The sequence below is a fragment of the Balearica regulorum genome, chromosome 1 (genome assembly GCF_011004875.1).
Source record: "Balearica regulorum gibbericeps isolate bBalReg1 chromosome 1, bBalReg1.pri, whole genome shotgun sequence".
Lineage (NCBI taxonomy): Eukaryota > Metazoa > Chordata > Aves > Gruiformes > Gruidae > Balearica > Balearica regulorum.
Genome location: NC_046184.1, coordinates 127,418,691 through 127,432,963, shown reverse-complemented (window position 1 = coordinate 127,432,963; position 14,273 = coordinate 127,418,691). Strand labels below are relative to the sequence as shown.

General features: G+C 37.6%; 1 protein-coding gene across 10 annotated transcripts in view; it reads right to left on the bottom strand.

Moving 5' to 3' along the window:
* Nucleotides 1-14,273, bottom strand: part of DMD (dystrophin) — a 1,320,554-nt gene that overhangs the window by 114,259 nt on the left and 1,192,022 nt on the right. For all 10 annotated transcript variants that reach the window (XM_075774516.1, XM_075774534.1, XM_075774546.1 and 7 more), the window contains one exon: nt 11,629-11,707. In XM_075774516.1, coding sequence (XP_075630631.1) covers nt 11,629-11,707 — 79 coding nt within the window. The remainder of the gene's footprint in view (nt 1-11,628; nt 11,708-14,273) is intronic.

Here is a 14,273-nt window from a genome sequence, read left to right as displayed (position 1 = left end):
CACATTCACAAAAGCCAGACTGCAGAATGAAATATACTGTTCCTCTCTCGCCCACGTACTGGAGTGCAGACAACAAGATTGAAGGAAAGAGATGAAATGTGCTTATAAAAATGGCTGTATAGGGAAATCGTGCTATTTTGGTAGTCACATGCACAGGAATTGTGAAGATGGGCTGGAAAGAGGTTAGGGACCCCACAGAAGGGAGATAAATCAGACAGCAACAGTGGAGGAAGCTGGAGCCATTCTAGGTGGTCTGAAAACATTGACATATTCCTCAGTGACCTGGACAAGGGGACAGAGTGTACCCTCAGCAAGTTTGCTGACGATACAAAACTGGGAGCAGTGGCCGACACGCCAGGAGGCTGTGCTGCCATTCAGCACAATCTGCACAGGCTGGAGAGTTGAGCGGAAAGGAACCTAATGAAGTTCAACAAGGGCAAGTGTTGGGTCCTGCACCCAGGGAGGAATAACCCCAAGCACCAGCACAGGTTAGGGATTGGCCTTCTGGAAAGTAGCTCTGTGGAGAAGGACCTGGGAGTCCTGGTGGACAAGAAGTTACCCACAAGCCAGCAATGTGCCCTTGTGGCCAAGAAGGCCAATGGTATCCTGGGGTGCATTAAGAAGAGTGTGGCCAGCAGGTTGAGGGAGGTTATCCTCCCCCTCTACTCTGCCCCGGTGAGGCCACATCTGGAGTGCTGTGTCCAGTTCTGGGCTCCCCAGGTCAAGACAGACAGGGAACTACTGGAGAGCGAAATGCTACAAAGATGATGAGGGGAGTGGAGCGTCTCTCATATGAGGAAAGGCTGAGAGAGCTGGGACTGGTTAGCCTGGAGAAGAGAAGATGGAGAAGGGATCTCATCAATGCTTATAAATACCTAAAGGGTGGGTGTCAAGAGGATGGGGCCAGACTCTTCAGTGGTGCCCAGCGACAGGACAAGGGGCAATGTGCACAAACTGGAACACAGGCAGTTCCATCTGAATATGAAGAAAAACTTCCTGACTTTGAGGGTGACCGAGCACTGGAACAGGCTGCCCAGAGAGGTTGTGGAGTCTCCTTCTCTGGAGATACTAAAAACCCACCTGGATGCGAATCTGTGCAACCTACTCATAAGTGATCCTGCTCTAGCAGGAGGGTTGGACTAGATGATCTCCAGAGGTCCCTTCCAACCTCTACCATTCTATGAAAAGGAGAAGGAAAAGCAACTGGGAACAGGGTACAGGCTGAGGAGTGGAGCAATGGGTTTCACGTACATTTTAGACAATGCTGAGAAGCTACGGAAAAGAGGGAATAAGTTTGGAAGAAATATGAATGTGATAATCCTGTTTTAGTTTGCTGGTGGCCAAGGAGTTATAAAGAGCCTACCACAGCATCTCTGGAGGTCCTGCTGTTGTCTTCAACCCCCAGATAACCATCTGTAGCTAAGCTGAGTGTATTGCTTTACTATTACTTACATAGTTTTGCATTCTTTCAAAAAGAAAGGTGAAATTAAATTTCAAAGGTACAAACCGTGAAAACAGGTAACTCTGAAAGTGTGCAAGAAACACCGAATTTGATTACAGTGTTAGATCACATGGAAAAAAAAGCATACTGCATTGCCATTGAAGTCCGTATCATGACCCACACGTAGAAGAGCACAGAAGCATGTGCATTTTCAAATATAAATACTCAAACATACATATAATTTATATATGATCAAATACTCCTTCTTGGAACAGGGACTGCCATTTTGTTCAATGTTCATAGACTGCGCAGCTGCAGAGCTGTGAAGGCTAAAGGTGCCAGACATCATGTCCAACTTTTAACCTATTTTTAGGTTTGTACAAAACTCTTAACTATGATGCTTAGTTATTCTTTCTACTGGTGAGAACATAAACTGCTGTAAATGCAATTTTGGTGACTGATCCAATATTCTCCATTGCCTAGAAGGGGGTAGGAAACTGAAGCCAAGGAGTTAGGCATAGATTACAATTTCATTTTACACTATCAATTAATTGGTGATTTCTTTGTATGTTTTTATTCAGTAATACTAACCTGTGTGTTAATATGTGGTCCATCAAACAGTTTTAAAATTCCTACTTAGTGAAAATGATAAGGTTTCGTACCCATGGGAATTGGTATTATCTGAGGACTAATTTGAATAGGATTATACTAAATTACAAATTTTTTAAATAAAATACACTTCACCCTCTCTCAAACAATCATTAATATTCCAAATGGGAATACCACCAAGCTACAGTTCTTCCACTTTAAGATTTGGTTTTAATTCAATACCTTAGATTAATTCAATACCAATAGATCGCTGCATAATTTTTGGAAAGCGTATTTCTTCTGTTGCTTCTGAATTAATCTGGGTAAGAGCTTTGCAGTCATAATATTATTGCAGAATCTTACATACGATAGCATTCTTGATACATTAGAAGAGGAAAAAAATACTTTGCTTTCATGAGAACTAAGTGCTTTAGGAATAACAAACAATTCTGTGATGTTCTGCATAATTGGATTTAGTGTTCCTTCAAGAGATTGCTGTGTAGCTGTCTATAATACACTTTTGGTTTCCTGGATGATTCTAGCCTTGCATAAATTTGAGTTGACAAAATACGTGGTACTTATTACAGCTATGCTAAGAGAATAATAATTTCATTTTTGGCAGAAACCCAGAAGCTGAGAACAGCTGTTTCTTATCTCTGGTTACCAGTACAGGTTTACTATCTATTACAAAGCTTGTGCAGGTAATGGCCATATATATTTAATTCTTGGTTAAGACCATTTTAGCTGTCCATCTAAAACTCTTGCTAGCAAAGACAGTATCCCTGTGTGCTGCAGCACTCAAGCAGCAGACGTTTTCCTGCTTGCTAAGTGTAATTCAAAAGTGTTTTATTGTTCTAGCTTGCACAGCGTAAGAACCTATTACCATATACCCAGCTCCTTGCAATGCTGTTGACTGAAATTAAATACTACAACAAAATATGGCACATTTTAAGAGTGAATTTAAATTTCCCTTTACTTTATTTGCACTGATATATATTTTAATGGTTACCTAATTTGAGAGTTTTATTTCTTTCTGTTGGTGTGCTAACATCTGAGACTTGCTTTGCCTATTGAACTGAAGTGAACAAGGTTCTTGACGGTAAGCCTACTTCCTTATTTATTTGCAGAATGTATAATGAAACAGTAGCATGCTGGCCCTCAACTTCAGCAGTGTTTTAATCTATGCAGGGCTCTGAATGAAATATTAAATAGGATGATAGTATAATTTTATCTGTGTTTATATTACCAAAATAATGTGATAAATATTTCACTTTAGCACTACAAACATAATGAAAAATACATGTATGTTTACTAATAGCACACTATTTCTTCTCCAGCTATACAAAGAGTAAATTTATTATGTCCACATTTAAAAGTTACTCTCAGTGGTCCTTATTTACATAGGCTGCACACACTTCTAGTCACTATATAATAGCATGAGTGTATATTTTCAGTTCTAAATACAAAGAAAATCTTTTGACTCTTAATTTGTCACTACGGGTTAAAGCATTGGGAAAGAGTTTTAGGACAGAAACCACCAAGTAGCACTGTCTAGTGCCCATACACTGTTACATATATCTTATAAATTATTTTTTCTTAGAAATTTATTATCTATGCATTTCAGCATCATGGTAGTTAAAGCTGAGCTCATTTATATGTTCAGAATCGAGACCTGCACTACCTACTTGGTGGCCATAGTAGCTGTAACTCAGCAAGATGCTTAATTATGTTCACATTTTAATAATGCTAATAATTCACTGATTCAGCCTGGGAACTTTACCTGCATGACTTGCACTTTTCTACCTAAGTAATGTTATCATCGTTAGTATCTTTATGCAAACACAGAGCTACAAGTTTGTTTATTTACTCACATAAAGCTTGTTTTCATACCAATTATTTTCACTGCAGCAAGGTATGAAGTTGGTGACTTCAGATAAAGGCAGACAAGGAGGGCAAAATGATGAGACAACCTTTGCATCTGGAAAGACTCTGATTCCCCAAGAATCAGAAGTTCACATCTGTATGAGGTACCTTAACCTTTCAAAGAAGACGCATTGAGTACTGTTCCAATTCTTTTCAAATGAGACCGTTATAAAAGAGAAACTATTGCTCTCCACAGACTATAAAAAGCTTATGCTTCTCTTCCTGAGAGAATATGCTAAAGAAATGTTTCCTCTCCATTATCAGTTCATGAAATACGCTGGCAGGATGCCATCTCCAATACGTACGTATGCCTGCGTGACAGTGCCACAATACAAGTGTTTGCATAATCTAGGAGTTCTTTGAGATCCTTTGCAACAAATTTCACTATACACCTGTAAAATATGATTCCCCTTTCCCCTAGATTTATAGAGAATTGATTTCTAAGTTATGTGCATTTATGTTCTAGATGAGACCAAAGAACAATTGGATTGCATTGTGTAGCACTGAGGTCTAATGTTGCACCATGTAGTTGCAAAACTTATGTCAGAATACATCAAGTACACAATTTAGAAGTTACAAGGCAGAAACATTAATCAAAACCTGTCTTTCATAAGGACTACGCAGCACGGGGTCTATTCTGCTCCAAGTCCTAGCTCACGGTGCTGCACACGCGGATGGATTTGCAGGCATTTCGGAGATAGAGAGCTCCTTCTCAGCTTGGATTCTGCAGACATTTACTGAATATACTGTTTTCAGAACACTTTTAACTGTTTTGAAGAAGTGATTATTAGTCATGAAAAGTTCAGCATGCGATCGGGGCCAATTATGACAATGGTCATTTTACAAGAGTTATAAAAGAGGCCTTTCTGTCCTGCATTTCCTGCTGGAATCTTTATGGCCACCTTAAGATTTCTCACCTGCAACCTAGGGTCAACATTATATGATACGACCTAAATAATGCACACCTTTAATCATGAACAGAAGTTTCCAAATGCCACTTGTAACGCAAAATATAAAATCCATCTAATGCTCATTTTCTTAAATGTCACACTACTGTAAAATGGTAAAAATACAAGTACCTACTTGTTTAATAAAGAAATGTTGCATGAAATACAGCAAAGTGATATAGTCTGTATTGATCCACACATCCCAAGTTACAGGTACTTCATTTTGCTAACTTCTGCAGTATTCTTATGCTCTTAAAAATAAAAATTCTTAAATTGGCTCATCAAATGAGGTCATAAAATTACTCGATCAAACAGGCGGTGATTTTTTGATGCAAATGTAATTAGATAAACAGAAAAATAAATCTTTGTTAAATATTCCATGTCTCACACAGAAAACATAACAGAAATTTTTAAATGTACCTATATAGAATATACCTATTGTACCACAGTCCTGGAGTTTGAGGACAAAGGAATGTCCTAAACGGAACACAATGTACATCTCATCACAGCATGGGGGTATGGTTAAATGCATCAGAGTTAAGTTTGGCAGTGCAAAAAATGAAGCAATTTTTGTTTAGACTTCACAGATCCAATGTTACTCCAAAAAGATTATAAAATATTGTGGAGGGAGATTCTGTCTTAGCAACATACTAATTCAGATAGCGGACAAAAGTATAATAGGCAATAATTCATCATTTGAGTCTTATACTCATTAAGAGTAAAAAAAATTTGATTACTTGCAAATTATTTAGCATTGCAGAATATAGGAGACTCTACCAACCAAAGATGAAATACAGAAATTAATTAGGCTGCTATAAAAAAAAGGACAGAAATTTTCCTGACCACTCCCCCCAAAAAACCTTCTGCTTTAAAATAAATAATATACAGCATTTTTAAAGTAATGACAAATGAAAACCAAGAAAACAAGAGAGAAATATGTAGAATTAATTATTTTTAACTACCATTCTAAGGTATTATTTTATTGGAACCCCTTTTTTCACAAACAGAAGATATTAATTACAAGGAAAAACAGCTTGCTTCCATGTGAAGAGAAGGGGAGAACATCATCATTTGAAAACCGACTTTATAATTTTGTTCAGGAATTTGTATCCCTATGTATTATAGTGGAAAGGGTCACTTAACACAAAAGTGCAGGAAAGCAGAAAACACAGGTATAAAGCTGGAATTCCATAAATACTCTTTCATTGTGAATCAAATGTATTATTAAGTTTTATGGAGAAATTCTCTGTTGTTATCCTGAGAAGAAAAAATAATGGAAAAATTAAAGCCCACAAGAGAAGGACTAGTGATCATATGAGCTGATGGCATATTTTCACTGTAAAATTAATTCTACTAATTTTATTCCAAAAGTAAAAATAAAGAGATTCTCTCAAAATATGCTAACGTTATATTTCTCATAAAAACCTTCGGCAGTCAGACAAAAGCTAGCACTACCAAAAGTTGTAGCTATGGTCATTATATTCTAAACAAGGAAGAAATGGACATTTCCCCCTAACTTTAAGCCAGATTTACCCATCACACAAGTCTTCAGGTTGAATTGTTAACCAGTGCTGCTACGAATTCACCATGATAATAATAATGGCAGGATCTGTGAGGTGAACTTTTTTTGTTAGTACTTTAATAGTTTTCTTTTTTCTTTCTTCAGAAGCACATGCAATCATTTTGCATTTATATGAAAGTAGAGGGAAAAAAGTCTTCTAGCAACCAGGATCCTCTAGTTACTATGACTGTATTTAAACGCAATAATAAAATCCCTTTGCTTCCAGAGAGTTCTCAGAGTTAGGCTGATTCTTTTGTGACCACTTATCCTCTACCTTTATATTACTACCTGGTAATATTTTCTATTCAAAACATTCAATTAAATATTAAAATCATATATCCAAAAGATATGGATGAATGGATATGGTCTTCAATGTCTGCATGTCAAAAGTGCTATCTGGAAGACTATATAATATAATGCATGCAGTGAGAAATTACATATAAAGTTTATTTTCTAGTGCTAACAGCTACATCAGGTGGATGGGTAATGTGTCTTAAGAGTCCTAGAGCACTGTCATTTTTAGAGTCAGATATCTTAATTAGCAGGACTTGCCCTTTTAAATGCATCTGCCTGTGCAAGAAGGAGCTTCACTAATCTTTGCCTTGCATAATAATCTAAACACTCACCCAGAAGGTGAGAGATTTCAGTACTTGACTTGTCTCCCAGCTTGAAGGAATTCAGATCCACATCTCCAGTTTCTCAGGAGAGTGGCCTAAATAACTGAAGAAAAACAAAGGCACAGAAAGCAGACAAAAAACCCCAAACACCCAGATCTGAACCTTAACAGCTCCGAGCTTTCCTTGAGAAGGAGACACCTAGGTTACATAGCCCACTCCTGTGATCATATTTTTTTTATTTTTAAGCAACAATTGTCTGACATAAAACGCAGCAGATGTACTCTGATCACTAACTTGCAATACAAACTGTTGGCTTCAGCATTCACAACCTTTCTGTTTCTGAATGAAAACTGCTATGGCTGCCTCATTTCATGTTGAGGTCAGTACTGTTCCTGCATGGAAGTCCAAAACTTAAAGGCATAATTAGGTATCTGCAGTTAAAATAGAGTTCCTAGCACATATTTAGGTATGCAGATTTAAAAGCCTGGTGTCTATGTCTCCAGGTAGCAGAAGCTTGTAGCACAGGAAATACAAATCACAAAGAAGTTAGCTAGACGTAAAGCAGCCTTTTACACTTGCAAACCTAAATGTTCTTTCTGTTCCTTGTATTTCCAGGTTCTTTGCCTTGACAAAAAGCCTGTGTTCTCTGAGCTTGGGAAGCACAGGCAGTGCCTGGGATCTCCCAGTCGCGCTTGTAGGTAATTGCCAGTTATATTGAAGTGCTATTGCATGCAGCCACTTCATTGACGTGCTATACATACTAACAGATGGCTCATACTGGAGCTGGACAGTAAATTACAAGGTTTGCTTATGCTTTTAAAAGATGTAATACCTCCTATTTTTCAGGAATCACAAGTAATGCACATGAATGAGCTATCACATTAAAAATAGGATTGATAGGAGGCTTGTTAGCAGAGCAAATGATATTAAAAGCAATCTGACATCAATCCTACCTCTAATTTATTGCAGCTGAAAAAAAAATAATAACTGTTGTGACAAATATTGGTAGGTCTTCCAACAAGAGACAGTGAATCCCATTCTTTGTAAGAGGCAGCATCACAGAGAAAAATAAAGAAGTCAGAAAAGTGAAATTATTCCACAGGAGTCACTGCAAACTCTGGAGCTGGCATTATGTTTGAAATTTGCAGGTACTCTTTTTCACACTTCAGTTACTGTATACAGTTTCCAAATTAAGAACCATCATCCATGAAAGGATCATAGATATTTTAAATTACTTTGCTAAATATTTACCACTGTCTTTAATAGAAAGGTTATTTTTTTTTTTAATTTTTTTTTTTGCTATTTCCCCCCCACTCTGATTTAGATCATCCTAATTAAACAGCAAAACCTTAAAAACCAACAAAGTAATTCTGTGGATTCACGATGCAATGTCTTGCACACGCAGTACATTTATCAGCTATATCTTAACAGCATTCACTTGCTGTGACTGCTGGGAGCCTCTGTCCTTGGCAAGGAATAAACTGAGGAGGAGCTGGGACTCTGTGGAGACTGGCAGAGTGTAATGAGCTTGGGAAAGCATGAAGGACTGGTCAGAAGAACAAGGGTTGAGGTGAGAGAGCCCAGCAAAAAAAATGTAGGAGGCCTGGAGAGAGGCAAGTTCATGTGCTAGCAGAAAAGGAAAGGCTGGTTTTGGTGGGAGTCCTTTATACTTGAGGGCAGCCCAAAGCCTTGGTATAGACACGCAAATGTATACTAGCCCCTTTGTCATTACTTTTTTAACTCACAACCAGGAGACATCTGAATTTTCCTGTGCCACAGTATAGATAAACACTGACACCTGGTCATTTAGAAGAAAAAAAAGGGGAAAGTGAAGGTCAAACTGCATGAAAGGACAATGGAGAAGAATTATCCATAAATGAAAAATGCTACAAAGGAGGAGACTTTTTTCCTTTTTCACTCCTTATCTCTCTAGCTCACACCTTCCTTCCCACCTCTCTTAGAAATAGCTATAATAGCTCTTAGAACAGACTGCAAGTCCTTAGAAACAAGGACTACCACTTGATTTCTTGCCTGCACAGGGCATGACAAATATGAATCGCTGCATCACTCCCCCATTACTTTTGTGCTAGGTTTTCCAACAGCCCTGTGCAGCTTCAGTTCCAGCCAAACAGGAACAGCTAGATGATGCTGTAATTTCTATATATAAAATAATAACAAACACATAAAAAACACTACCGCAGATTAGGAGCTCAAATTTATTTCTTCCAGATAGGAAAGAAATGTAATTCAGTCACTGATTTAATGTGAACTTGACTTCAGTACCCTTTTTGCAGAACTACTTAAAGGTAGATCAACTCTAAAAGGACAATTTGTCATATAAGTATATAAACATAGTTGGGAGATGATATCACTCGCACCTTACGGTAAGCAAGCATTTACAGTAGATCAAATGAAGGTGAATTTAATGGCTTGCACTGAAAGCCATTAAATTCACCTTCATTTGATTTGCCCAATTCTGTTTGGCAACCCTGATGTTTGACTTGTTCATCCCCCAAAGTACAGATACAGAAACAAGACTAGCGCTAGATGGCAAAGACTCTGGCACTCTTTCCTGCAGTGCTACCGCTCCAGTAGATGTGCTTCCATCACTGTAGGGAGGCAGCAGAGGTAGTACATGAAAAGCATGGTATTTGCCTGAGGTGTAGTAATAGTACTTGATTCTGAGAAACTTGATGCTTTTGGAATTTGATGCTTATGAATGATGGGGCTGATAGATGCACTGGCAGTTTTCAGTGACGGAAGACTTATCTACAGAATCCTTGCCAAGTATATTTGCAGTGCTTCAAATACCTAACCTTTGCATGCACATGTAAGAATATGCATGTCCACATGTATTTGCACATACATCTAAGAAAGATACAGAGAACAAACAAATATGCAAAGCCACATCACTGAGAAGAAAATGGATATTTCCAAAATCAACACATGTTCACCTGGCTCCTTTTCCTAAAGCAATCCTTAGGTGGTAAGAAGTGTCCAGAATTATTTCCACTCTTTGCTAGCTCTGGTTAGCACGCAGAGGAATAGTGTATTGTCTCACTAATGGTGGGTGGACTAAAAGAGATGACTATTGACACTGAGTAACTTTTAACTTTATCTATTTAATCAATAATAAGGCCCCCTAATGGGTCTAGGACATAATTGTCACACAATTTGCCTGGCTACACTCAGCACTGGCACAGAGAACAATGATGTGACCTTCAGTGTGATAACATAGTTCAGGTCACTCTGGTCTCTTCCAGACTGTGGAACAGGCTTGCTTTATTTACCCTTCAAATTTATTCTTTCACCAGGAACACACTGTGTGTCATAAGAAAAAACAGGCATCTGCTTACCTATTGCATTCATGTCATATACCCATAACTCTTGCATGTTCAATCTTGACAAGTCTGATTTGCACTTACATATATTAAGCTGACAAATTATTCCCAGTGATTAAGATTTAATTGAAAGAGATTTTGAAAAAGTGGTAGAAATTACAAACATAGGGCTTATTTATTCCCAGGATCATAATTTGATAAAATAAGATGCAGACTTGAATCATTTCAAGCCTGCACTGTGCTTATATGGCATAACAAATATGAATTTGCAGTTCACTCCACTGAGAATTTTTAGTTTCCCATAGAGATTTTCAGTGGAAAAAACGGTTAACCAATTAAAATTACAATGCAGTATCAGCTAAAGAGAGGTTTGTCCTCTACCCTACTGTGAATGTAGCTGTGCAATAACAGTAACATCTATTTCTGATGTCTGGATAGCTTGTCCCTCTGCATGTAGGAGACCATTATCCTGTGACTCTGTTCTGCTGATATAATCTCTTAAATAAAGTTTTACTGTTTACTTTCCTTAATTGAAGTACAATAGAAAAGACATGGCCTTTAAGAAGCTTCACTTTAGTCACTGCCTTGGAGCTTTGAAGGTGTTTCAAGTTGTCTTTTGGTGCACTTCAAAACATCCTTGATAAAAGAGCATGTGTGGAGGTGGAGTGGGAATATTACTGGCAATTATATTTTGTGCAGAGTTGTAAAAAGTTTACTTAACTGCCATCCTTCTGCTAACTTTCCCACTATGGTTTTGATCCTCTCATTGCTCTGCTAAGTGTCAAATCCTGCAAAATATTTTTCTTATGGGTCTTATTGCCCCTTTTTGGAGCTGAATATTTCTTTGAACAGATAAACCAAATTTAATTTTTTTTTTTAATCCTTTCTTGGTTATAATCATCAGAAACTCTTACGATTTTTAATATCATTTTAATTTGCTAATCCTAAAATGGAGCCTTCAAACAATGAAGGCCAGCCTTGCATTGACAGATGTATGGACACATAGACTCGACACTGGCAGATATCTTCCTTTTACCCTGGACTATATGAAATTATTTAACAGTCTTCTGCTCCCAGTAATCACAAATATGAAACCCATTATAATACAGTCTAAAATAGAAACTCATAGCAATGATAACTGGCACATGGCTACAAAAATATCAGTTAACTGTGTGTACAAGCCGAGCAAGAAAAAAGGGAAATTCCTTACTGGTAAGAAAATGCTGGGAAGTAGGGCCAAAATCTCTGTGAGCTTCGTGCAGTTGCCTGATGCGCTCATCAATGGCCACCTGTTAAGAGAGGGAAAAAAAAAAAAAAATTACTCTTTTCTAAACAAGTAGCAATTATAGTCAGATACTGTTTTTATTAGAGAACATTCTGTTTACAATTAAGAAAGCTCCTGCAACAATCGTTAACCCTCAGGGCTTAACTGAGATTTAATGTGTCTTATCCAAAAGAAAGGAGGTCAAAAAAGGTTTGGGTTTTGGTGGGTTTTCCCCCCGACTTTAAATGATGCTATAACAAGTTGAAAATGAAAAGTCTGATAAATGAAGGTATAACAAATTGGCCTGACTTTACGTACCTGAAGACAATACGACTGTTGCTTGCCAATATTGAAGTCAGAAACATTCTTCTATGTTAATACTTTTACAGAACTACTTCAAAAGTATGTTTTGAGAGTATACTATTATAAATCAGTAAGTGAAAAGTAATCTCTTAATGTGGACATGATAACCATATCTTAGCCAAGTGCTAAAACGAGGGTAACCAGAGAGCATCTGGTACAAACATTTCTCTGTTCTTTTAATTGGTCAAATCCCAGCCCCTCAACCCTTTCCTTGGAAGAGTCCTTTGAAGAACACGCTGTTCCTAATGTTTTGCTAGGGTGGTGTACTGCACGAAAACACAGATGCTAGTTGTAAGATTGGTTTTATCTTTACCCTTGAAAATCCCAGTAAAGTATCAAGGAAGCAGCCGAGAGGGGGTGGTTGCTGTAAGATTCCATAGTGTAGGAAGGACATCTACCAACACCTTTATAGCCTATACACTGAAAGGATACCATACCATACTGATAGGAAACAGATTCACTCAACTGAAATACTGTCTGTAAGAAAAAGTGTTACATCAATGCTGGCAAAACAGAAGGTAAAAGTGTTTGGTCTGTTTTTATTGTCCTAATTGTGAGATACATAACAAGGAAACAAATAGGTTGCACAAGGAAAAAACAGTCCACAGCTTAAAACTTTTAGGTTTGTTTTTTGGGGTTTTTTGTTGGTTTGTTTTTTTTTTTTATTTTTTGGGGTTTTTTTTTTCCTTTGGTTGGTGGCAGGAAGGAGCAATTGTATAATAACTGGGCATGATTCAGTTAGAAGGAAAAAATAATGATAACATTGACTAGCTCTGATATGACTTTGTTTGCTAAATAACCCCAAAATCTTGTTTCACTAAATACAACAGAAATTTAACATCAAGCTGTGATTTCTTTGCTTACAGTTTCAAAACTGACACTATGACCAAAAAGCTTCCATTCCTTTCTTAAGTCATTTTTCAGATGCTTTTCCTGCAGCTTCCTCCATTTCTATGCCTTCTTTTCTCCTCTGGCTTCCTATACAGATACGATCAATGTGATTTTTTTGTTAGCCCCCATTGACCAGCACGTCCCCACGTAGCTCAGCTACTGTCATATCACCATGTAGCCTCTGTTCTTATTTCTACTCTTCTCTTGAATCCAGAATTGCTCACAGAGCAATATTTATATTGGTAGGTTTAAGGTGGGCACATGCTGGCTCAGTCCTATGACCTGTGGTTTTTCTATTTAATCTTGCTGATTGCTTAGCTAGACAAGACTAAGCTCAGGAAGAGGCTGAACTCTGGATAACTTCTGAAACTGTGGGCAGAAGAAAGCTGGGTAAAGGACAATTTAAGCCTAGGGTGAACTGCATGGACAGATGTTCCGTTAAGCAATGCTTCATATTAGGGACTGGCTTTGGGCTTGAGTTTGCACCTAATTCACAGCACAGATATAAGCTAGGGAAGTCTGTAAGTGCATAGAAAACAATGATAGGGCTGCTTCTGGTCATCAATATCATTAGCTTAAGTACAGAAGCATAAACTAATAGAGTATTATTTTTAATCAGGAAATGGCCTTTCAGTGAAGACCAGGAAGATAATCTTAAACATACATAAACACATGCAAATAAAAAAAAAAATACTGGAGAAATATTGACGGAATTATATATACTCTTTGGAATCCTCTTAAAATAAACCTCAGAACATAACTATTTTGTCATTAAGACATTATTGGTTAGCAAAGAAACATAAGGCTCCTCCTTTGTACGAGTACTTACTTTTCAATAAGTCAACTAGGATGGAAAAAGTACTTTCTGGCATGCAGAATCTCTAAAGAGAATGAGAGCTCTACAAATACACAGTGGGTAGCAGTGTTTCATATCTGCAAATGACAACAGCCAGCTTGTGGTTCGAATAGAGTATGGGAACCCTTTGGTATGTGTGACCACTGCCAGCTCACAGTCCATACAACTTCAAGTGTGCTAAAACTGAGAATTTCACACACTTCTAAATATCCAGGTGAGCTCTGAGCTGCACAAAATTATTCAACTGAGATTTTTAGCTATATATGCACATCCAGCAAAATAAAATACCTTACACACTTCAGGGTAAACTTTCAAACTAAACAGCCTTGGATGCAAGCCAGGAAATACCTCTGTCTAGAGGTAGATTTTGTCCATTCAGAGATGAATAAAACATTGGGAAATCTTGAGTATTCTCCAGGAACTATCACCTGAGAACACAAAAAGTTATTCCACTTCGTTGCCAGGAAATACCACTTATTGA